Here is a 25,829-nt window from a genome sequence, read left to right as displayed (position 1 = left end):
AGATATTTGCTGAAGTACAATGAGCAGTATTACAATGTAAAAATACTCCACTACAAGTAAAAATCCTGCATTCAAAATATATTTTATTTAAATTAAAGTACAGATCATATAGTATAGTAGTATATAACAGGAGTTTTGTAAAATCTTATTCTACAAAGGTAAATAAAAGAGAGGTGGTGACATTAATATTTCCCTTTGAAATATAATGGAGTAGAAAAATAAAGTTCCATCCCATCACTGTCCTGCAGTGTAGTTTTAATATGGTTTGTTTCTCAGTGACACGTTTTACAGACTAGATTTAATCTTTCAGCAGCAGAAATAGCAACATAAGATTGCTTCTGATTGTAAAAATACCGGTTGTATGAATAAATACATTGGTTTCAGGAATAGGTACATGACCAACAAGAGGGCAAGTCCATTTAAAGTTGAATTTAGCGCTGTCCATTATGGCTGTAACAGGATAGACATATACAGCATGTGTAACTGTCCAGCTTCGAGAAACATGCACCTTTAAAAACATTCACCACTGTGTTCTACTTGCTGAAAACGGAGACAAACATCCCCTCAAACCACACTGATAACATTTAAATACACAATTAAATAATTTCATCATAAAAAAATCCCTGATTACATTTATGTGTATGTATGAATTATGTGCCTATTACTGAAGGGAGATGTTGCTGGTGGGAAGCTATCACTCAATATTTATCGATTAAAAAATCAACCAAACATACACCAATATATAAAATCAATGAAAACGCTGTAAGCCGTGATTCATACTGATTTTATGACGTAAAATGATTTCTATGGCTGTAACAGCATCAAGCTGTTGTGACAGCACTGTAAACTGCGACCTCAAGTGGCTTATTGCTGACGTAATATCGATTATCTGAATGTTTCACTTTGGACAAAATCACTTGGAGTCGCACAGTGCGCACTTTTCCTCTCGCTCCTTTCTCCCACAGTCTCTCTGTCTCTCCACATCCATCCTCCATCCTCCGTTTCCTCCTGTAAGCATGCTGTGATCTCCATCTACTTCGTGCCCAAACCGTGAGATTAAGGGACTTTTTTTTTTCCTCCTTACACGACCAACCCTCCTCTATCTATCCATCTATCCATCCATCCATCCAGGCGGATTTTACCCGGACCTGGTTTATTTTTTCAGCCCGGTCTTTGGGCTGTGCCGTCGGGGATGCTGGGGCTGGAGAGAATCGTGGCAACCTACCACAGGTGAAAGGAGGTTTTACGACGCTGCGGTATAGATGATTGAACACTTTGAGCATTAACTCAACGCAATCTTCAGGCACCAGCGCACCGCGCTTGCTTTTACTGAAATATAGGACGGAAATAGAGGTTAACACTACTTTTGGACAACTAAAAGGACGTTTACCAACTTATGTCTCTGAACGAATAGGCTATAAAACAGTGCTTTATTTCCCAGTTGGGATTCCTAAGGAAGATGTGACCTTTTCTTTTGCGCACAGGCAATCCGACTAGACCTAATGAGCAAATCACTGCTTTTCTATCAGTTGCTCGATCTTGACATGTCTTTTTGTGGGATTACACGCGGAGATATGAGCGCTGTAAGAAGCCGAGCTGGATTGTGAGGTTACTACCTTTGCTTTTTATTTGTCTCTTCAAAGAGGAACTAGTGCTCCGTACGTTCAATGGCTTCAGTGTCAAGGTTGGCAAGGCGCAAAGATGCCAGTCGCTGGCCGAGAATGTCGTCAACTTTCTGGGCTGTGGTGCTTCTGACAGCGCTGCTCGTTCTCTACTGCGGTAAGTCCGACCGCTCTTCTTCTTGTTCTTCTTTTCCTCTTCTTCTTTTTCTTTTTTTTTTTTTGTGCCACTCATATCAGCATTTGGAAGCGGCGGACGCAGATGCTCGTGCGCAGTGGGTGACCGTGTCATGTGGGGATGCTTTGACAACAAAATCATGCCACTGGTATTGGCAGTCGCTCTTTACGTATTGATCTAGCACTAGTTGTCGACGTGTCAATTGTCTTCTTTTTCTTAACAGTTATTGGGGAAATACACACACACACACACACACACCCTCAGAGAGAGACATGAGCAGGCACTTATGCAGAGAGAGGGCTTAGATAAGAGGGAAATGTGTCGTTATTGTTTGGTGAAAACACTTTCTTTGGATAGGAGGATGAACCTAAGTGTGCCAGAGGCCTAATTAAATCTCTTGTGACTCCCTTTAATTCTTTCTCTCTCTCTCTCAGGAACACACACACACACACACACACACACACACACACACACACACACACACACACACACAACTCTCTCCTGAGGGCTTTGTTACTGTCAGACTGACTTACTGAGGTCAGACAGTCATGCCTCTGTCATATTGTCTCTGCACTTAACACTGGTTGTGGAGGATGGAACATATAGTGTATATATATAAAGATTTCATGAGAAATAACTGTATATAAAAATTAAAAAAAAAACACATTTTAGTCATGAATAATTCCTGTTTAGCTGCACATACAGTACTCCAGGCAAGAATTCAACTACTGCCTGAGGATAACCTTATTAGGCAAATGTATGCAAACACACACACACACACACACACACACACACACACACACACACACACGGTCAAACAATCTCTCTCTCACTCTCTCTCTCCCCCTCGCTCTTTGAGGCTACTTCTCTGGCCGAGTGTGTCTTTTCATTTCTTGTTCCCTGGCACCCTCACACCTTCTCTCCCTCGCTTCCCTTCTCTGTCTCAAAGTGCGTCTGAGTCACTTGTGAGGAGAAATCCAGCTGGCACACCGTGCTCCAGTCTGCTATGTGTGAAGAACCCAGGCTATGTGCAACAGCCATGATAAACCCATTAAAAAAAATAAAAAAAAACTGAGCTATTTCATTAGCCGCCGAGTTAATGATTAATATAATCATCTTGTCTTTGAGCACATTAGCAATGCTGGTGTTGAAGAGAAATGAACTGATACATTACGTGATCATGGTCGGGAGTTTTCCATATTGCACCCCCCCCCCCCCCCCCCCCCCCCCGCCACACACACACACACACACACACACAGCTCCTTTCTTTTCCTTCTCTTTCCGTCAACAATGGACAGAAGATTGAGTTTGCTTTGTAATCACACAGGCCCCAGGTTAATCAATGGGGAGGGGGAGTGAAAGCTTCTGGATAAGGAGGGAGGGGGGGTCTTTTTCTTCTTTGATGGTGCCTTCGGCCATGTTGATTGATCTCCTGCTTGTGTCCAATCAATGGTGCTTGGATGTTTGTTTCAGTCAGCAGTCTCTTAACCCCCCCCCCCCCCCCCCACCCACCCACCTCTAAGGAGCTCGACCTCCTACTCACCAGCACCTCACCCCCTCTGGAACTTAATAATCTGAGCAATAGTGATTCTTTGATTTCTTGTATTTTCTCTTTCATAGCCTCTCCCCCCTCATATCGCTCAGAGTTGTTTGGCACTTTTAGTCTGAGACGCTGTTTCTCCATCACTGAGGCTGACATCACTCTTTTTTTTTTCCTTCTTGGGTGTATTAACTGCAGGACCGGTCAAGTAAAATAACACAATCCATGCATTTCCTCCTTTTCCGTTTCTACCAATATTTGTCTGTGAAAGTAAACCCCCAAGGCCTTCTTCCTGCGAGTTCTTCCCTTTTAGCTCTGTCTTTAGTCTTGTGGTCTTTTTGGCTGATTAATTTTCGGCCAATTGAACTAGCAGCTCTGAAGATTTCACTGCTCCCTCTCTCTCTCTCTCTTTAAGCTTTGTGTTTCTTCTCATCCATTTCCATTTTGTTTGACCTTCCTCTTCTGTGCTGTCTTTCTGTTTTGTCCTCTTTTTTTCTTCATATTTATCTTACCCTCTCCTCTACTTTGTTCTCGTGTCCTTTGTTGTTCCGGTCAGCTGCGGTCAGTCTTTATCTCCATTTAGCAATTTTCTTCCTCTCTTTTCCATTTCTTCAACAGTCTCATCATTTTAGGGTCTCAACCGGTGAAAGCCTGAGCTGAGCTGATCGCCGCACGTTGCTGCATGTTATTATGAGTGAGGTCTCAGCAGTTTTTTTTCCTGCCCCTCCGTCATCGTCTTCTCTTCTCTTGTTCTGAGAAACTGTGAAAAATACCTGCCAGTCAAGACTTTTCTAGTGACGTCATCAGACATTTTTCTTTGTCCAATCAACCGTCCAAAGATATTGAATTTTAAATTCTTCCACTTTAGAAGCTGGATCATTCCATTGTTTGTAAAAAGTTTTTTAAAATAGTTGATAATTAATTTAATTTAGTAGTTCTTCCACATTTTACTGTATTTCTTCACATGTTAATACATTTGGCTTTATCTCATCATCTGAAGAGTGTATTGTGATTTCATGAATACTATGTTCCTCCTTGGACATCAGTGCATGTTTTTTTCATTTCTAGTATGATCATTTTATAGGGACAAAATCCATGTATGCTTTTTTTTTTAGAGGATGGGGGTGATATTCACTATTCAGTAGTCTGAATGAGTCCATTTCCTGACGTGTTGAAGAGAATAAAAAAGACATACACGCTCTATAAATTTACATGCATGGTGAGTACTGTACAGCCATTGTTTGTACCAAGGACAATTTTAACTTCACAGTGTTGCTGTGTTGTTGCAGCCAAAGGTGGGGAGGGGAAGGGGGGGATTGAGGGGAGCTCTGTGATTATGGCTATGACTCATATGGTGCCTGTCACCTAGAATCAACATCCAACTTCACACGATCTGCCGTCCTCACTCAGGCCCTTCTGTGAGGGAAAGATTGAAGAGGAGAGAGAAAGAGAGGGAAACGCAGTGGAAGGAGGGAGGGAGAGAAAGAAGAGGCACTGACCGAGGTGAAGGCAGGCGGCGAGATATCCTCACTAATGCTGTTGATAAGAAAAGAGGGAGAGGGAAAGGAGAGGGGTGAGAGGAGGAGAAATGAAAGGGAGATTTGGAGGAAGACTGAAAGAGGTAGAGAGAGGAGATAAATAAAGAGAAACCCTGCTGTGGGGGAAAAAGAGGGCATGGCGGAGAGGGAGACAGGGGGAGGGGGAGGGGGGGAGTGGAAAATGTGGAAGGAGAAAGTGAAAAGAATCCGAGAGGCGGAGGGCAACACAGGGCAGAGAGAGAAAGGGAGACGCTCGCAAGATAGATGACAAGTGCTCAACAGTTTAACTGCTCCTACCGTAAGCTGCTGTTGGAAACTCTAATCACACCAGAATGCTCCAATACCCTCTGATTACATTACAAAAAGAAAAAAGAAAAAAAAAATAGCATTGTAGTCTGTGCACTAGCTCCCTCCTCTGGAAGCTCTCAGCCATGCATTTGTTTGCTGACGGTGCTATTATGTATTCATGAGGCTGTAGCTGTGCATGTGAGCTCGGAGGAAGGCGAAGATAGATCCCACAAGGCTAGCTAATCAGTATGCTAATCTTAGCTTTGGATGGCTAAAGAATGTAGCACGGCCGCGGTCCCGGTTTGAACTGCAAACAGAGCGAAGGAGGGAGAGATGAGGGGAAAGATGGAGAAACAGGCAGTGAGGGATGAGGAGGAGGAGGAAGGAGGATGAGGAGGGAGTGAAGGAGGAAAAGAAAGCAGGAGAGGTCATGTGCAACTCCTTTCTTGTAGAAGAGTCAAAAAAAAGAAAGAAAGAAAAAATGCAGATTTTTTTTTTTGAAATAGCTGATTCAGTCCAGCCTTCAGTGTAATCTACATACCTAATCACACAGACAGATATAAGCACTCAAGGGCAAACACACAAATTAGAGATATTAATGAACGTAACATCAAAGCAGTCACATAGGTTACACAGTTACACATGTGAGCGCGGCTTCATCAAAGCAATTATACGGGGTCATACAGAAAAATGCAAACACTCATGACCTAGCTGCACATACATGAACGCCGCCCTGTAAGCATGCAGGTTTAAAGAATGCAGAAAGGTCAGACACACACATGCATGAACACACATTCCCCCTGCTGTCAGCGTCCAAAGCTTTCCATTGCTGCTTAAAACCTTTCCCCATCAGATCACTCTGCCTCTCAGCGTGGTCCCCTGTGTTTCCTTCCGCCTGTTTGTTTATGACTCGCTGTTGTTCTGCGGCGCAAATCGATGGATTGTTGACTGTTGGGAGCATCCGAGGAGAAAAGAATGTTTGGACCCACCCAGGCGTCTCACCTCGTCGCCCGAAGAGCTGAAAGCACATAGCCTCGCATAGGTGGTGACACGGGGAGGCTCATATCTGTTCACGAACACACACACACGCACACACAGGCACACGCATGTGTACACACATTTCTGTCAGGGATGTCTGAGAACCTTGCGAGGCTGACTGATTCACCAGCCGAAGAAAAAAAAAAAAAAACAGGACTCAGCTGACCTCGAAAAACGCAAGAACTTGTAGGTGAACGCATGCACATATTTGAATATCTTATCCTATTTTCAGCATAGCCTGGAGCTTCTTCCTCTGCAGGGAGGGAGACGGAGAGAGGAGCCACTGTCAGGAAGCAGCAGAAAGGGCTGCCGATGGCCTGGGGATGTAAATTCATAAAGGGAGTCAACTTGTTGAGTTTTCCACTGAGAAAGCCAAGAGCCACATTATGGACCCCCGGAAATGGGGCCAGAGACCGTATGCATATTTGAACAGCTTTTTAGAAGGCAGCTTTGCAAAATTTAAACACAATGATGAGTGTCGTTTGAAGAGAGGGGTTGGGGAGGTGGATGGTTGTTACTGTGTAAGGGGCATGCCACAGATGGAAAGCATCAAGTTCCATAGGGCAAGAAAGCAATATTAAGAATTTTGTGACTCACGGTTCTACTCACGCAGCGATGGGATCTTTTTCAATGTGCGCAGACACCCATTGACATTAAATGGGAGATGGCAGTGTGGCCACAGGCGGTGTGCTGTTCTGTGCAGCGCCCGCAGTCATGCGCCAAGCCGCCGCTGCATTGTGTTGTCCGACAGTGAGCGAACGCAACGTTTCAGAATTAAGGGAATGCTAGTTGATTGTGATCTTCAGGCATATGGTTCCCTGGGAGGCGACGGGCATCCGTCATCCCATAAGCTCCAGGAATGTGTTGAAGATTGGAGACTTGAGGAACAGCAATAACATCAAATCAGGGGGTATTAAGTGCTAAAGTTGACTAGTAGATTCCTTTTTGAAAAACATCCCCTTTTTTTCTGTTATACTCCATGTTATACGGCTGAAATATCTCAACAGCTATAGATGGGTTATGATGAAATTTTGCTCAGAAATTCACGGTGTCCAAAGTATGTATCCTACTGACCTTTGACCTTTTCCTCTAGTGCCACACTTTTGTTTTTTAGTATTATTTCTCAGCAATTTTTGGATGGATTCCTATGAAATCTGTTACATAGATTGATTTGAGACCTCTCAGAATGAATTGTAACAGCTTTGATGATCCCTTTACTTTTCCCATTGTTGCCGTTATCATATCAATGCATCCATTTGTCCAGTAGTTGGGTTTTGTTAAAATGAAATACAAAACTAACTAATTAGTGTTTTTGAGCTAATTAATAAAGGTAGAAATCACAAATCACTTAACTTTAACGAGGAGGTAACATACCGTCAATCATGGCTCAGCTGACAACAGCGCTCTCAGTCACCAGTGAAGGGAACTCCATTGTTCAAAGCTACTATCCAATCAATGACAATGGTGAGTCAGTACAGTCAGTTTAAGTCCACTGTTAAAGATTTGCTCGTACATACACGGAAAACACCTTTACAAATTAGCAGATGTTAGCATGCTAACAGAAAGCTGAACATAAACAATATACCTGCATGTCAGCATGCCGACACCAGCATTTAGCTCATAGCACAAATACGGCCTCACAGAGCTGTTGCTGTTAGCTTAGCTGTAGACACTCGTTCGTTAATGGAGCACAGTCATATTGGAGCTAAGTAGCAGCTAACCTCTGCTCTCCAAAAAAACAACGATTTACTTTGAAAACACAAGTCAAAGAGACATATTTAGAAATAACAGTTGCATTGTTCTGTGCTGCCACACACCGAATCAATGAATGTTGGCCTTTAATTTGACAAGCCTAACACACATAACACTCATAAAAGCAATCATCCACAGCCTCAGTGCCTTTCCTTTCAATATGCTTGTATTATGATGTACTGTCGTTCATTGTGGCAAAGAGTCACATGTCCACATACAGTATGTGCACACATGTACTGACTGACTGACCATCCAAACATAAACAGTGTTTGTGGCAAGTGTCTCTTAAAAATCGCAGGCTTTTTGCTGTAGCTACAGTAAATCCTCACGACTCGACATCGTGCTTGTGTTTTGCAGTTTTTTGTTTTGTTTTGTTTTTTTTAATCACAGCTTCGTCTGCAGTGAAACAGCACTCTGCCTGTTTCTCCACAGCTGCTCCACAGTCTCAGAGCTGGTAACATCCACAACAGTTGGTGCACTTGTTAATGCTGAGATGCAGCAAAAGTTGCACCTCTCCGTCTCGCCGATTCCACTCTTCTCATCATTTCATCCTCGACGCCCTCTCCTCCTTCTCGTCCTCCTCCTCTGTTTTTGTCTTCCTCTCTCTCCCTCTGTTCCTCCGTCGTCTCTACCTGCCCCATCTGAACCACTGTGTGAGAAACATGAATGACATAATAGCATGCTAATATGCTGTGACATTTACTTAATGTGAAAACAAATTGCGAAGTGTTTGGAGTTTGCAGTTAGGCAAAATATCGTCGCATCCGCCACCATGGCTAATTGCACCTTAAATGCTCCATGTCCCATCGTGAATTAATTTGGTGTCAATGTGACTTTAATTACCATTAAAACTGCATGTATAATATTTACATATCATATTGTAAGTGGTGTATGGCTGCAGGGCTCAACAGGTCACAGTCAAAGAAAGGAGCTGTTTTTGCATAACTGCTTGGCTGCCATTGTGGCATGCAAATATCTTGTGTTAACTGCTTGTCCAGCTCTACGCTGGCAACATACAGTGGCTTAGAGAAAAACATTGTTTTTCTCATTAAAATAACAGTCAAACCATCTTTAATAATGTCCCACAAAGGCAAACATGTACGTCGAATCCGGTTTCCAGTGTGAACAAACGTTTACATCACTGGATATTCACGTCACCCGTTTGTAAAAAACAATTTGGAATTACATAACCGAGAAAAAAATGGCTGCTATTACCAGAATTCAAACTTATAACAGAACATTACAACTATTGTAAATATTAATGAACCGTACATATTTGTAACCTACTTTGTAACCAGCGTGAAATAGACATAACTATGAACAACCTGTAGTGATAAATAAGGTAACACTTATAGTTTCATGTACGCACAACATATGTAAAACACTGACGACCTGTTCAGCACTAAAACACCCACGCTGCATTTCCTCGGGAAACCCTGGCTGAGACTGTGCATGTGTTGAGTGACGTTAACAGTTCTTTGGGTTCGTTGGATGAGCATATCTAGACTGTGCGAGGCTGAGTCAGAGCAGGGAAGTTTGCACAAAGACAAAATTTGAGATCCAGCGTCTTTGACAAAAAAAAAAAAAAAGTGATTAATGGTAAGTTTTTGAGACCGATTCTGTAAATTTACGAGAGACGGCTTAATTGGGTCAGAAGTTGGACAGAGTCTTGCGGTGTGCTCCCGCCTCAAGAGGATTCATGGATGTGCACTTGTGCTTGTTTTGCCTAGGGCCAGTAAGCCCATTCAGAGAGAGAGAGAGACGCTAAAGCTACTCCCCCTTTATTACTGCAAAAAGCAATTGCTTGGAAGAAAATGCCAGAATGGTGCTTTGAATTCCTGGAGGGGCCCATCACTGAGACGCAGCCCACGGAGCTGAGACAGCTAGCATCTGGAGCAAAGACATGGTGGTAAAGTGGAGAGAGAAAAAAAAAAAAAAAAAAAAAAAGAGGGGAGGAGGGAGGTGGAGAAAGGAAAGAAAAGAGGGAGTGGGATGGCAGGGAGGCAATGAAAAAGAGAGAGTAGGTGAGGGAGGAGAGACAGACAGAGTGCACAAGGGAGGCAGAGAAATGGTGAGTGCGAGACAGACGGAGCAAGGGGTTGACGAGGGAGCAGTAGAAAGAACTTGGGAGAGAAAAAAGGACTGTGCAGGCAATGAGACAAAAGACAGACAGACGAGAACACTCAGACGGTCTACCAATTGACAGCCAGTTGGGGAATAAAGTCAGCTAACACAATGAAGCAGTCGGCAGACAGACTCGCCGTGGAGTAGCCGAGAGGCTCTCAGAAGTAGAAACAAATATTACATTAGAAGAGACAGAAGCCATTTGTCACAGTGGGAGGCCTGAGAGGTAGTTAAGCTGCAGAATATAGGGACCCATAGCTTGGTTGATACATGTCGCCACGAGGAGGAAATTGTGCTGAAGTCAACTCCGTTCAATCAGTCGTCTGGTGTCCTTCAATGACTCCCGCACTTAACAAGATAACGGCAGCGCAAAGTTTCACCAGCCCAACTCTGGAGAACTTGTTATGGGGGCCTTGAGGGCCTCCCCTCATTCCCTCTCTCAGTCCTTTCCTCCCTCCTTTCATCCTCCCATCCCTCCCTTTCCTGCCAGCTTGTCAGCCACACCACCTCCACATCAGGGCGTGGTTGACACACATGCTGACAGCCACGATTCAATGTTAATGTTTCTGGATGATAAATCTGCCGGACATTTATGGCCTAAATGACAGCTGCACTCCGTCTGCACCCAGATGTTAGAGACGGTTGAGATTCTGACACCGTTTCAAGGATTGTAACAGACAGACGGTGAGATAGACAGACAATCAGTCAGTGGGTCAGTCAGTCTTCTTTTGGCTCTGTGCCATAAGGTGCATTACCTGGCTCTCGATTTGAAATGGCTTCATTAAATAATAGCTGGAGTATGTTCATAATAACAAAAGCATCTGTTTTCTTATTTTCTCTCTCCGTCCTTCTCCCCTTCTGTCTGTCTGTCTGTCTGTCTTTCTCCCTCTCTCCAACTCAAGCTGCTGACACTATTCGTGATTGATATGGAAATTACAATGCGTTTGCCCTCATTTATCTTGCACTGTTCCTTGTTGCTGGTCCAACAACCATTCTGGGATGCAGAAACGATGAACTGATTTGCAGCTGCTGTTGCAGAGAGCAAAGGGATATACTGTAAAGATTTGATTTGAGACCCTGCGTAGCCCAGAAGATGAGGACAGTTTCCTGTTTTGATGGAAAAAAACAACCACTGCGCCCATGTACGAGGCAGTAACCTCAATATTTCCAGAGGCACATAGCCTACAGTACAGAGTCCCAGGAGCGACAAATGTCAGTAATTGGATGAGTCAAAATGTATCACTGAAAACATAAATAAATAATACAATGCACCTGAATAATTTAAATGTATGTATGTATGACTATAAAACATCCCCATTTACCTTCCATTCACCCATGACTAGAATTTTCACATTTCATCTCCTCCCTTTTAATGTTTTGTGGATCACAGCACATATTTAATCTATTGTTTTGCCTCTAATTTTCCGTGTAATATATTATAACACACATCATTGGAGTGGCTGGAAGCTTTCAACCATTTATACAATACTGTAGGCTAAATGTTTTCAACCATTTAGCCACTACATTAATCTTTAGCACCATTTATCCATTGCATTGAGCTAAGTCAGCTGTTGATCCTTTACTTGCTATTTACTTACTGTTTATCAATCACTTTTGGCTAGTCATTTAAACTGTTTCATTACTTTTGGCTAACTATTTCAACCTTTTATTCTTTGCTTATAGCCTAGATTTTAAAACTAGGCTACTTTTAGCTAAATATTTAAATGGGTGACTTTTAGCTAACTATTCAAACAGGTGATCTTTAGCTAACTTTTAAACTACAGTGACCAGACATCCCGGTCAAATGTCCCAGTTTTACGCTGGGTGTCCCAGTTTCTGACACTAAAATGTCCCAGTTTTCGTCATTCACTACCAAACTGTCCCGGCTTTTATCACATTAAAAATAATACTTATATTTTACTGTTTTGTCAGTGCTGACATATACATTTGTCATCTTTACCACTCATTATTACCCAACCCGATATAAAAACATAAACAATGCATCACCGTGGTTCTGATTTCAACACTGAATGGTCTGCGTGTGTCAAATAATCAAGACTGTTGCTAGCCTGTGAGTCACAGTCGAGCGTCATATAGGCTATGACCTTAACAGCTCTTTCTGACTGAATCAGTCAGCATGCGAATGGTTGGTCATTAGACAGTTGGTCTTTTCTGAAGAGCTTCAGGACGCCTAGTCCGTCCTTTGTTAGCTACCTGGCAACTAAGGTGTTGCGTCAATGGTTTTCAAAAGAGCATCAGTAGGTGTTCTAAGTGCTGAAATAATTCCCATCCTGATGAAAAGGCCTGCATGCATAAGTGCATACATGTGCAAAAGTGCAACATGCGGTACGCTTAACAGACCCGATTTGGGGGCTTCAAAATATGGTCACTCTATTTTAACAAAATATTTAAACAATTGACTAATTGCAAACCTACACAATCATGACATGTAGTGTTCAGTTGCTTCAGATGACTCAATTTATCAATTTTTTTAAATTACAGACTACCTTTTTTCAAATGGTTGGCTTACTTGATTTTTTGATAAATATGTTGTACTAATTTGCTTGATGTTAGTCATTTCTACTCACAACATTATCTAGTCCAACAAATATTGATGCAGCATAAGTGGAGAAGTTTATGAGATAATGAAAGAGCAGGCTAAAATCAACAGTAAGTTTAGTGTGGCATAAAAACTTGGTCGCTTGTGGAAGTTTCTTGTGCAATCAGGATGATTAAGTTGAAGTTAAGATTAAAAATCTTTGAACTGGATAAGCCTGATCTCGCACTACAGCAGCAGAAAAGCAAACTGCAGTGGCAGAGAACATGGGGGGATGCTGATGCCTGGAAAGAGACGCTCAGATGAAATTAAGCTGTTACAGTTTTAGCTTCTCTCAGAGCTTTAACACAGTCCCGCTACAAGGTTATCTCAATTTGATGGATGGAGTGTGTTTACTTTTCTTAATTCAAAATGTATTGGATGTGAATAAATGCAACAGATCTACTGTGTGGAGTTGGACTTAAGATTCTCAGTTCATGGCAGTGTGAGTGTATTGGCTGCTTGCTGGATACCAGGCAAGTAGGAACAACAGCGTGTTCCTACTTAGCAACCAACCACCACTAGTGCTGCTGGTATGTATCTGGTCTGCACTGATGTGTACAGCTTCCAGGAAACTGCCACTGCCTCAACTTTGAGCTCTTGCCCTCTCCCACTGGTTGGCTTTTATATGAAACCAAACCAACTGCCAGTGATAAAGATGGAAGCATTACAACTGTAAACGGTCTGACAATCTCACTCGAGTTCTGTGTGACTACGTTTAGGTTCCTTTCAGCAGTCTGAGTATTCAGTTCACCTAAGTTGACTCTGCTGGTAATACCACCTCCTGTACATATTTGCTCCCCTTGACACTCCCCATACATTTCAAACTACTGTCTGTATGTCAAAGAATGAGTGCAGAAGAGGAATGAGTACCGAGGACATCCCTTGGGGCTTGCTAGAGTTGTTTGTGTACCAGTATCAGACAGTAGCTCAGTGCTTGTTCCCCTGCTCCTGGCAGCCTGTGGAGTTTGACTAGACTCACCACTGCTGATTTTTAGCCAGATGGAAGGGTCAGCCCACCAGTCGATCAGTGAGTCTACCATTTTGGTCCAGACTGAAATATCTCAACAACTATTGGATGGCTTGGCATAAAATTTTGTACAGACATGCTGCTCAGATAATGAATCCTCATAACTTTGCAATCCCCTGACTTTTCATTCAACTCTCCTGTCAGGTCAAAAAATGTATTCGTATCGAATGAATACATTTAAGCCTCCACTTTATTTTGCATGTAGTGCTAATTAGCAAATGTTAGCAAGCTAACACACTAAACTAAGACGGTGAATATGGTAAACATGCTAAACATCAGCATATTAACATAGTCATTAGCATTTCGCTCAAAGTCTTGCTGTATCTACAGCCTCACAAAGCAGCCAGCTTGTCTGGTGGATGCTTAGTTTTGTTGTTTATTTACTAGAAATGTATTCACAAGTGGATTCAACAAAATTACCATTGTACGTAATGATAAGCATTAGCTCATCAGCTAAACGTAGCCTACAACAATATGTTTTTGAAGGAACACTGTAGCATAAATTGCTTTACTTTCACTAAGTACCAGCACATCCTCTTAGTATGCCAGACACTTTTACAGAGAGGGTCCAAACTGCTTGCAAACAGTCATATTTTTGCCAGAAATAAGGATAAATACTTTGCTTTGACTTCAATCAACATGCCTGACCCTGTAAGGCTATTGTGAGGTTTGTGTGTTGATTTGTGCATGTTTGAGCCTTTTGTCAGTCATCACCTCTGGGGCTCTTGGGGGTGAAGATGATCCATGTCTCCTCTTTTTCTCTTTACCCTTCTGACACAGTCTGAGGGAGAGAAGAGCAACGTGCAGGAATAGAGGCGGAGATGCAAGCGAGAAGCAGAGGGGTGGGACAGAAGGTTAGCACTGCTGCAAGGGACACAGTAGGAAATGTCACCTGAAAGTGCTCAGCGAGCTGCAGCAATGTAATTCCAGCTGATATTCCTCAACAAGATGAAACATGCTTCGGTTATGTATGCGTGGCAGACTGGAGGATTTATTGTTATTTCTCTTATGCGCTCTTCCTATCTCAGTCTTTCTTTGTATACAGTATTTCCTCTCATCCCAATCTCCCCTGCGCCCCCCCCCCCTCAACTCACATGCTCTCCCCCCTCAAGCCTCTGGCAGCGATAAACCCTTCCATTGTCACTGTGACAGCAGAACATGTGAGCTGTGCCTGCCTCTTCAGGGTTGAAGAGCTCATTACGACTCCACAGCAGGGACCCTATAGGCAACAATATATGTGATGCGAATGTGAGACAATCAGTGAAATTCATGCAAATGCACTCTGTTATGAATTAAACTGGTGGATATTATCCTTTATGCTATACAACACAAGTTACATTATTCCCTGCAAAGCTAGTATTTCATGTGGAGACCTGCATTTACACAACACCTGCGAGAGTAGTGTTTTCAGATAAAAAGCAGAACACAGTTTCTTTTGATGTTGTGCTTTTCTGTCCATGCATGATATCATCTTGGAATGTATTCAAATGGTGTAAGTGGCTGGTTAAAGGAGCTTGGTGTCATTTGTGAAAATGACACATTTTCACTCTGATAATTTGATCTGATATTGAACATGTGTATTGCTTTTGAAGAAAACACTATCTCACCTCAGGCGTAAAAACAGATCATCATCTGTCATTATTGTCTGAAAAAGATACAGTCTATGTAGTTTCAGCACCATCGCTCTCAAAATGGACTGAGTGAGTCCGTCAGCGGAAAGATATGCGATAACTCATCGCTGCTCGACCCCGGTGCTTGTTCTGTGCAGAAAGAGAAAGTTTGAAGGGTCACGTCACCCAAATTATAAACAAATTATATTTCTATCTATTATCAAGCCATTATCTGCCCAAGTTCAGATTTCTCTTTGAATGGTTTTCATTACTTGACGGCATGTTTTTCTGATAATCTTGAGTAACGGGGACACTGTTGTTGAAAGATGTTGCTGTCGACGTTTTTTTTAATGATTTTAGCACGAACAAAATTTAATTTGCCTCCACTTGTTGTGTGTTTAATTCATGTGCAAATTAAATCAAAACTACCTGCATGGCTTGACCAAGACCTTAGCCTGAACCATTTACTAAACTACTGTAATGAAGTAAAGTACTTTAAATTAGTATTTCATATTATACTACGTAATAATTCTACTCATTATCCTCATACTCAACATTTCAGATGGTAATAATTTACTTTTCACTCAGGTAGCACCATCTTGTCGAAGGTGAGCTGCCACTTTTTCATTGTAGTTGACAAAACAAGCCATTAGAACATGTCACTTTTGGTTTGAAGTCTTACAAACTAAACAACAGATTAACTGTAGAAAATAATCAGCAGATCAGTCCGTAAGGAAAATAACCATCAGTTGCAGCCCTATATAAAATACTTCAAAATTAGTTCCACGGCAACCAGCTGAGACAGTAAAATGGTGCTTATGTATTAATACATACAGTAATTTTACTTTTGATGCTTGCGTTTTTCCTCATCACACTGTATGTAATCTATTCATTGCTGGAGCTTTACTTGCAATGGAGTATTTTTACAGTGTCAAGGATCTGGATACTTCCTGCACCACTGACTTTAACCTCCGAGTTGATTTCAGTTGCCTCAGTATAACCGTGAAAATGCGACTCATGCCTCAGTTTCCAGCAGATACTTTAAAAGAAAACTAAACGTATTGTCAGTGACGGTTTTGCAGGTACGTTCATTAAAAAGTTTTCTTCATTATGTTGATAAAAACATAATCTGGGTAGCATCATATATCTGTCCAAAAGGAAAAAAGTGTCGCATCGGGGACCAGTGAGAAAATGAGTTATTTTATCCATAAATTGTGGGAATTGATCCTTTGAAACATTTGCACCCCAGCTCATCTCCTAAATGCTTCATTGCATATTGTATTAACAACTGAAATATCAAAGATGAGCTGTTTGTACAGTCTTTGAATCACGTCGTACGCACTAATTAACAAACAACAACATGTTTCTTGTTACTTTCAAATTAAGAATAATTGTTACAGATAGAGTTTTGAATTGCAGAATCGTCAACTCAGGGCTGCATTGAATTCTGTACATAATGTTGGGGAGGTGATTTCATTTTGATAAAAAATGATCTATTATCGCAGGAAGATGCATGTGTCACCAGCTCCCCAATTAAATCAGGAGCTCTTGGTAGCGAGTGTTGGTTGATGAAACCGTCCTACACACTCACATAAATGTAATTACTTCATTTGTCAACGTCTGGGGAGACCACATCCAGCCCCGTGCACCCAAAGCTTCCAGCAGAGAAATGAATAGAGAGAACTCCCCGCCATTTTGCCCTCCTCTTCATCTCCTGTAGGGTCCGTCCCGTGCAACTTAATCACAGCTATAATCATTCCATAAGAGCAGAAGTTATCATTTCATCAATTCCCTTTGGCCCTCGGAGGACATTACAAGCTGGATATGGGTTTTTACATCAAAGTAGACACGACCCCCTTTCACCCGCACCTACACACAAATTATTGCCGTACAGTCCTCTGCAGAAGAAGGGCATGCATTATTCAGCAACATGCTAACATCAATTAAAAACGCATCGCATCAAAAAATTATACATCTTCTTTTCCTTTTCTTTTTTTTTTTGTTTCTTAACCTCTGAGCTATGTAGGTGGGGGTGGGGGTTGCTCGGCATCTGCTGTCACGGGTGCTGTTGCAGAAAGGTGGTGATCAGATGATGGGCGTTATATTTGTGTATTCTAATCCCATCTTGCTTTGAGAGGACAGATGTTGGCAAGCTAATTAACAAATCCTTGGGCGATGTCGAAGTACGTCTTCGCATTCACAGGCTCCAGCAGGGGAGGGAGATGTTTTGTTGGATCATACACAGTCAGCATCTCAATACACAGTCGCACACACAAACTACGAGTGTGTGCGTGTGTGTGCGTGTGCAGAAGCGGTAACATTCACTATCTCGCTGCACTCCATCCAACCCCCACCCCCCCCGCTTTTGGAGTGACACATGATTGTGAGTGCAAGTGAAACCCAAGTGAGGAGACACAAAGCGGAGGGGAGGCGGGGTGACTCGTTTTCCATTTCCTGCTGACACACTGTGTCATCAGCTGTTGCTATTTTGTGTGCGACGAGACAGGGGCATCATATTATTGCTTTGATACATCAGATAAAAGTAAATACTGAATATTTCAACATTTCGGCATCAGGAGGGTATGTAATAAACATGAGTCAGTTTTCTCAGCAGATGTATTTATACATTTTAATTGGACCATAATTACAGATGAAGCATTTTTTGTTAACCGCAATGATCTTTTACTTCTTTTTTTTACCATCTGCGTGTCATGTTATTATTACATGTTCGTATGTTACATGTGTTTTTAATGGTTCATTAAAGGACCACTTCACCAGTTTTACATATTCAGTTCAGTTTACGGGAGTAAAGATGAGACGGCGACAAATTTTAATGCTACGATTATTGTGGTAAAAAAAATATGACGGTAAACAGTGTTGCCATGGTAATCATCAAACGTTCATGAAATACTACGATTAATGCTTAAATACAGTACTTTTTTGCAGGTATGTTTGATGCTGCAAATGTATTAACATCAATAGGAAGTGCTACCTGTTACGCGCAAGGTTGAGGGTGCTACTCTGGCTGATGATGTCATCAGGGGTATCTTGGTATGGGCCTGGAGACTACATTTTTTTCCATAGAGAGCATGCGTTATCGTACAATCTGCAGCATGGAGATGATAGGCAGTAGTTTAATACCGGGAAGTCTATCATAATGCAATTGAGTTGCATTATGGGAAATGTAAGAACCAGCGTCCTTGGAGTTTGTCACATACTAGACAAACTAAAAATCTGCATATCTCAGCCTCTGCCACATTGATTCTGACTGTGCGTCTATTGCAAACCTCCGAGCTTTGTGGAACTGCAGCTCGAAATTGCTGGAGTGGCCATTTGTCTCATTGCTCCTTGTTTTATTTTATAGTGCTTCTTTAATGTTTCTTTTATAGCTGTTTCATTCCATCCTCAAAATGCATCTCGAAATCAATTTTATTCGTGTTGGCCAAAAGTTGATAATGAGTTTCATAATGAAAGAGGGGAACAATGCATTTGATGTAAACTTTTATGCAGCTTAAGCTATAAATCGTAGCTATTTGTTTTTTCTCTGTAGTTAACGCCAACGCACATGTATCTTACAGCACATGCAGTATAGTGTTTATCATTCATTAGCCACTTGTGCTACAGACTTGAGCTGTATCATACTGGCTGTTCATGAATAGTTAACTTTCACATTTAAATAATAAACTTGCACATTTTGTCTCTTACAATGTTAATCTCTCTCTCTCTCTCTCTCCTCTCTCTCTGTGTTGATGACTTGACTCGTGCCGCCCTCTGGGCCTCTGTGTTAACACTCACTTTTAATGCCTCGCAGTAGTTGACTCAGCTTCGAGCGTCTGAGCGGAGGGCTCAACGTCGGCTCGCCCTTTACCGCAAAACCGGAAACCGCCCTGATCATGACGGTGGCTTATGAGGAGGTGAAGCATTAATGGGTCTGTAATTGCGCATGGCGACGGCTCACGGGGCACAGGGGGCTTTCTCTTGACACATTTACAATCGCACCCTTGATCATTAACACAAGCAGATGCATTTTCTGACACCCACTTGTTCTTACTCTCTCTTTATGTTGCTGTCTTTTTCTTATTTCCACACGCTCACATTCTCCAGTCCTCCACGCGAAAGCCTATTCTTCCAAAGACATTGTTTTAAATTACATACATTTCTTGGAGATTTACCTTAACCTGAACCTAACCCTACTATAAAACCCAGCTACAATCTTAATCCTTGTCCTCACAGGTACAACTAAGCCACAAAGATACACACACGTACCCACACACACACACACGCTCTCCATATACGCAGAGTATGCAAATTCATAAGATAGTGGAGAGAGGGTACCAAATAATGAATCCTCTTCCTACTATTTCAGGGAGATGAATGGCCAGGAGGGTGGAAATAGAATTTCTCGATTTCATAACCCCGTTCTTTTGTCGTATTGTCATTATCTGTAACGAGGTCACCTCAAATCGCTCCTCACCCACTGGAAACCGGGGAACAGGAGTATGTTAAGAGAGAAATGAGGAGAGACTGTAATGTCAGAAATGTAGGGGCCTCGAGGGCCAATCTTAAGTGTGGAGATTTGGCGGCGAATGTGTTGACACCTTTTGAAAAAGGTGTATTCTAACCTACGGCATTGTGCTCGGAGTGAATGTGAATCGCGCTGCTCGTCTGAATGTCCAGCTGGAGAGTGTGTGTGTGTGTGTGTGTGTGTGTGTGTGAGAAAGCAGTTTCGTTAAGGTTTGCCGGTGAGTATGTGGCTGCATTGTGTGACCGAAATGAATTATCAAGACGCTTGCGAGTGGACGCGCCTTGGAATACACTTGCTTTCCCCTCTGTCTTTTAATCTTTTGCTCTGTCCCATTTGCGCGCACACACACACACACACACACACACAAACATGTACACACGCCTCCTCCGCCCTCCACCTACAGCCATGGGAAGGGGCACTAAGTTCTCGTCCTCTGGGAATCACAGAGAGAGATTAACGTGAAGTATTTCTCTCTCCGCGGTGGTTCACTTCTGTAGTGCTGCTAATCTAATGCACACATTATTCAGCGAGGCCCTGCATCTATTAATGGAGAGCACAGTCAGATTTATCGCCCAGGTTTAACTGTATGGTAAAATAGCGCATTAAGCAGATGATATCACGGCGTATATGAAATGATTATGCTGGCTCCTGGATAAAAAAAAAAAAAAAAAGAGGATGCTGAGGGGAACTGCTTAATTAAATGCAAGGTCCACTGGTATACATCACTGTTTTTTTTTCTCGTGCACAGGCCACTTAATGTAAACTGTGAGGAAGGGGAGCTGCTTATGCTTCTCTTTTAATGGTAAAGAGCTGATCTGCAGTATTTTACCCCTCCTCCGCCCACTCCTCCTCCTCCTCCCCCTTACTCTAACTCTCTGATGTGCCATCTTCAGAAGCCACTGTGCCCAAATTATGCCTAAAATTTCCTCCTGCTTGCCAGATTTTCACAATAAAAGAGGCCAGTTGGCTTCTTTTGTGGCTCGTTCCCACTGCATCTGTAATCGCTTCCTCACCACAAGAGAACATTATTCCTTAATTCCATTAAAACCACAGAAATCTGTCGTTAGACATTGTTACCATGTGTGCGCTCAGAAAAACTTACGGAGTAATGACTGCTCTCGCTGGAAAGCCGTGACCTTTCCATGAGGACACACTCTCCCGCCCGACCCCCGCTACTCTTCAGACTGCCACCATCCCCGCTCTGGTACGAGCATATAGGCCTCACAACTCAACAAGACCTCCCACCACACAGTGTCACACACAACAACGTACCATGCTCGACTGTGAGACGCAGAAGCTGTTCCCTCACGGGCATGCAAAATTTAGGTCCCCGTTTGGTGAAAGACAGATTTGAGCATGATGCAGCAGCCTTTAAATAAGCCATAGATTTCTTCTCTGTTCTTATCCGGGAAAGCGCACAAACCCTGGGATAACTCAGGCAGAACTGAATGCTCTCTCCATTTTTCTGTACTGGCTCCTCTGAGCTCCACAGAGCTTCTTTATTGAATAGTCCTAGATGTTGTAAAGAGGAAAAGTGGGAAGGGACCACCCAGTGCTGCCAAAAAACTGCAACGGTGGCTCCGGGATGAAGCAGTCAAAGAATCACTGTCTGATAGCATATGCATACTGTAAGTGCTAGAGTGTGTGTAGATGCCTCATATTGTATGCAGGGAAAGATGGGGCTGTTGGGATGCAACGGCAGAGTTTTCTTCTTTCTCCCTGCCCGTTTTTGGTTACACAACATGTATAATTTGGTAGCTATACCCGACACGCAACAGGGTGCTCACTTGGGTCGGTGGTTGGAGGTCTGCTGGTCGACCGGGCCTTTTCTGTTAGAACCACCGAGAATGAATGAATTTTCCCGCTATACAGACAATTTGTAATGTAACTTACCTCTTTTTTATGATGTGGTTGCTTTCAATTGTTGTCTTTGAATTCCCCTTTTTTATTTCTGTTCAGCACTTTGACATTTACTTGAGTACCGTACTTAAGTGTATTTTTTGAGTATCTGTACTTTACTTGGTTACTATTATTTTTCAGGAAACCTTTGACTTTTACTCCACTAGACTTCAAAGACAAATATTGTAATTTTGACTCCACTACATTTCTATGAAGTACCTGCTACTTTGAAGCAGAGCTTTTAGTCAGCGGAATACATTCTCTTTTATTTTGAAAATGTGATTGTCAAAGGAGAACAACCAGTCACAGCCAACTCCTACGCTGTCCGTCACGTTGTGTTGCCGTGTTTTTGAACAGTTCAGTTTGAACATGGCAGTGTCCTTACGGTGGCTACGTTAGATAAAGATGAGGCGGAAGATTCACCAGAGCACCGGGACTTATTTTAAGTCCGTGTTTGAAATTTTAGACATAAAGAAAGAATTCTGTAGTTTGAAATGTTTTCTGTGTTAACCACGACCAAACAACATCACTGCCTGGAAAAAAAAATGAAATGAAAATGACTCCTTTTGTTGATTCCATTGTGTGTTTATATCCATTTCTACAGGCTTTGTAGCATCTTCTACAAGCTTTTTATTCCACAGGTTCTACAAATAAATCTGTGCGTTCAATCGGTAGATCCAGAGTCATTAGTCGGTGTAAATCCACTGACTGTGGAACAATACAACAATGCATCAGTTTTGAGTTGCATTGTGTGTTTGCGTCTTGGACCTTCTTGCAAGACTGGTTATTATTTTTTCATTGCTGTTACTTGCAAAATTGATGTCAGGACTCGCTTGAAAGCAGCTGTATGCTGCAAAATGTTACTGCAAAGTGCTGCAGAAAGCTGTGGTCTGTGTGATATTACTAAAATGTGAGTCAAAAGCTTTTAATGGTTGCATCATAAAAACAAAAAAAACAAAACAACAACAAAAAAAAGATGGGGGTAAAAAAATAGAGGCTAATTTAAAGTAGACACCCCAGCTGTGAAGAGCCCTTTGAGTTAGCTGGAGACCTGGTGTTTGCTGGGCTCGTGCCAGGCAGACCCTTGTGAGTGATTAGCTGGTCTTTAAGTCTCACAACTCACACACACACACATATACATACATGTGTATCAGGTTAAGTTGATTGACAGCGACCTGGCACACAGCCATACGGTGTGGTAGACACAGATCGACCTACTTGTAAGCTTTAGACATGCTGCGGACGAAATAGAAGCACTTGCAGAAAGATAGACGCACAGACCCCCCCCCTCCCCCCTCCCCTCCCCAACACAAACAACCGCCTCTCAGTATACACACCTACAAGCTCCCTCTGCAGTGCACACAGACCACGACTCATTGTTCTTTTCAAGTTGCACGCACGTAAACATACAGCCACATGCAACATGCTTCATTGTATTAAAGAAAAACACGCAAGGCCGCCCCCTTGGGAAAGTGTAGGTGGAATATATAGGGGGTATTTCCAAAGCCCAGGGCGCACCAAGTCACCGCTCTCGAAGGCAACAGGCTGCTATTAGGCTTTGCCTGAAATCAGTGGGAGTGAGGTTTGGAAAAAAAAAAAAGGGTTACGATGAAAAACAAATTCTCTTATAGCACCCGAGATAGTTTGGTATGAGAATAAACCTGCAGGCTTTGTGAAATAAACGCTGTCGTTTTAGGTGCTTGGTATATGTGAGAGTAAATAACAGAGACTATTTTGCTAGAGGCGCTGTCTTTGATATTGATAGCTGCAGAAAACTATACCTTGTTTTATTATATTTGTCAGTTACTTTTTATTCATTTTATTGGTCTTACTTTTTCTGTCACTCCCTTTTTTTTTTTCCTCCCCCGTCTTATTTTACCTCCCCGTCTAATCCCTCATATAACTCAGAGGTTCCCTTTTGCCGTCCTCTCTCAAGCAGGCTTCTGTCATCTCTCCATTCGCTCCTTTCTTTCCACTTCCTTTTTCCTTCAGCCTGTGTCATTTTCTCTCCCGCTGTTTAACAGGCGCCACCAGCAGCAGCGGAGCTATAAAGTGTCGTATTTTACGTTAAGGCTTCTGGCCCCAGACAACTCTTGGACAATTTTGCCTAGTCATGCAGTTAAAATCTGTGTCACAATTACTGTCCAAAACATCAGTCGCTGTCACAGGCGGCAATTTTGATGTGATTTAAACGGAGAGGAAATGCGTACAAAGGCCACTTACTGCTGTGTTTTTTCTTTTTTTCTTTTTTTTTTTCCTTACACCTCAGGCCGACTCTCCCTCCCTGTCCTCTCTTCCTCTATTTATCCCTCCATCCAAATCAGTGAAGGGAAGAGGAGATGAGTAGAGAGAGGGGGGAAGTAAAGGATCTGAGCTCATGATAGACGCACATGTGAAATTTGAAGAGCAAAGGAAGGGAATGAGAGACAGTGGATTAAAGAGAGAGAAAAAAAGAGTATAGTGAAGAGGAGAGGTCGACTCAGGACATTACCACAAAGGGAGACTTTTAAAGCGCTTTATTGTCTATTCCACTTGTAAGCTCTATTTAAAAAAAAGAAAAAAAAGCTGTATACTAAATATGCATGCTTAGAAGGATCAGCTGGAGCCCATTCAGCTCTGTTAGGGCTTCATATCTCTTTGCACTGAGCCCATCCATACCTCTTGCCAGCTTTGGTTCCTTTTGGTTTGGGGGGGTTTCAAGAATGCACTTTATTCTACACTCTACTATACTACTATACTATACACTTACCATCTGTTACCACAACCTGGCAACCCACGACACGATTCATGTGGTGTGCGTTTGAATCAGAATTAATTGGCGTTAGATTAACAAATTTAAATTAACTTGATAATAACTAGTGTTATCTCATGATTATATTAATTGAAATACATGACATTTAGATTGAACTGTTTAAATGAATTTTTTTATGTGTTATACTATTTAGTTCTATCATTAATTTATTTACTTGAAACCTCCACCCTGACAAAAAATGTACACGCCCCAACCCTGCACTGAAAAATACCCCTTATTTCCAGCGTTGGCAGGTATGTTTGAGATTTGATGCAAAGCGGAAGGGATGCTCTCCCCATCACAGCCAACAAGTGGCTTTATTTGGATTTGCTGATAATGGAGCTGGTGGTGCAGGGGTGTAACCTCAGGTCACTGGTTTTCCATCTCCTCTTTAGTTGTGCGAAGTGCAGTTCTTCAAATCCTGCATCATTTAATAAGAATAACACCAGTCAAGTTTCATCCTGAGCTGCCTAACAAAGTAAAAACAGAATAAAACAAGATGAAGGTTTTAATAAAAAAATAAAAAACACCTATACCTCTGCATTTTTAGCCTATAACATGTTTGTTTGCATTTTGGCAAATCTGAATCATGACAAACATCAGACTGTCTTTGGCTACAGCCACTTCTTTTCCTGTCCGCACTGAATTGGAGCCGTTAATAAATCTGTCGATTTAGGGAAGGAAACTCAAATTCGTCATCCCAATGGTCGGACAGCGAAGGTCCTCTCCTACCTAAATATTCAGAGGTGTCCTGGCAGAGACACAATGCAAATCAAACCCGGGCCTGAAATCCTGTTGGACTCCAAGTGGCCCAGTTTAACAAAACCCTGCCAAAAACGTAAGACCCGTAAGGCTGATGTCAGTGTCCCACGGATAATGCAGGAGCTGAGGTGCAGGACGGGGCGGGACAGAGGGAAGGGCAGTGCAGGACAGAGGAGGATCGGGCAGCGGAGGACAAGGAAATAGAAAAGCCTTCATTTTATGGCTTTTGCCTTGAGTGTGTCCTTGTGTGCTTTGCATATTTATGATGGTGAGGGGACAGGTAGAAAATCAGAGGACAGGATTTAGAATAATTCCCAGTTGACCCCCCTGGCAGTAAAATAATAGTAATAATCCAGAAGCCATCTGATATTCAAAGGTATATTAACTTAGTGGGTTCACTGTCTCTTCTCAATGAATGACTATCTGCCCGAGTGACTGAGCGGCTGCATCACTTTTGCCTAAAGTGGCGAAAATTTCCTTCTTATTTTATTTCGGCTTACAGCTGATTGTACGTCCCAGTCAGACGCTGCCCCCCCCCC

The 25,829-nt window shown here is 42.4% G+C and overlaps 1 protein-coding gene across 3 annotated transcripts in view; it reads left to right on the top strand.

Annotated features, from left to right (window-relative positions):
- The first annotated feature begins 941 nt into the window (after window positions 1-941).
- tafa5a (TAFA chemokine like family member 5a) overlaps window positions 942-25,829 on the top strand; it is a 138,359-nt gene continuing 113,471 nt past the window's right edge. For all 3 annotated transcript variants that reach the window (XR_015438269.1, XM_023422923.2, XM_023422925.2), the window contains exon 1: window positions 942-1,779. Coding sequence is in view for 2 of the 3 variants with exons in the window: in XM_023422923.2 (XP_023278691.1) it covers window positions 1,668-1,779 (112 nt within the window). In the remaining variant the exon portion in view is untranslated. The remainder of the gene's footprint in view (window positions 1,780-25,829) is intronic.

Source organism: Seriola lalandi, unplaced genomic scaffold (assembly GCF_002814215.2).
Source record: "Seriola lalandi dorsalis isolate HSWRI2012SDOR001 ecotype SW California unplaced genomic scaffold, Sedor1 jcf7180002054688, whole genome shotgun sequence".
NCBI classification, from domain to species: domain Eukaryota; kingdom Metazoa; phylum Chordata; class Actinopteri; order Carangiformes; family Carangidae; genus Seriola; species Seriola lalandi.
This window is presented reverse-complemented; position numbering and strand designations above follow the sequence as displayed.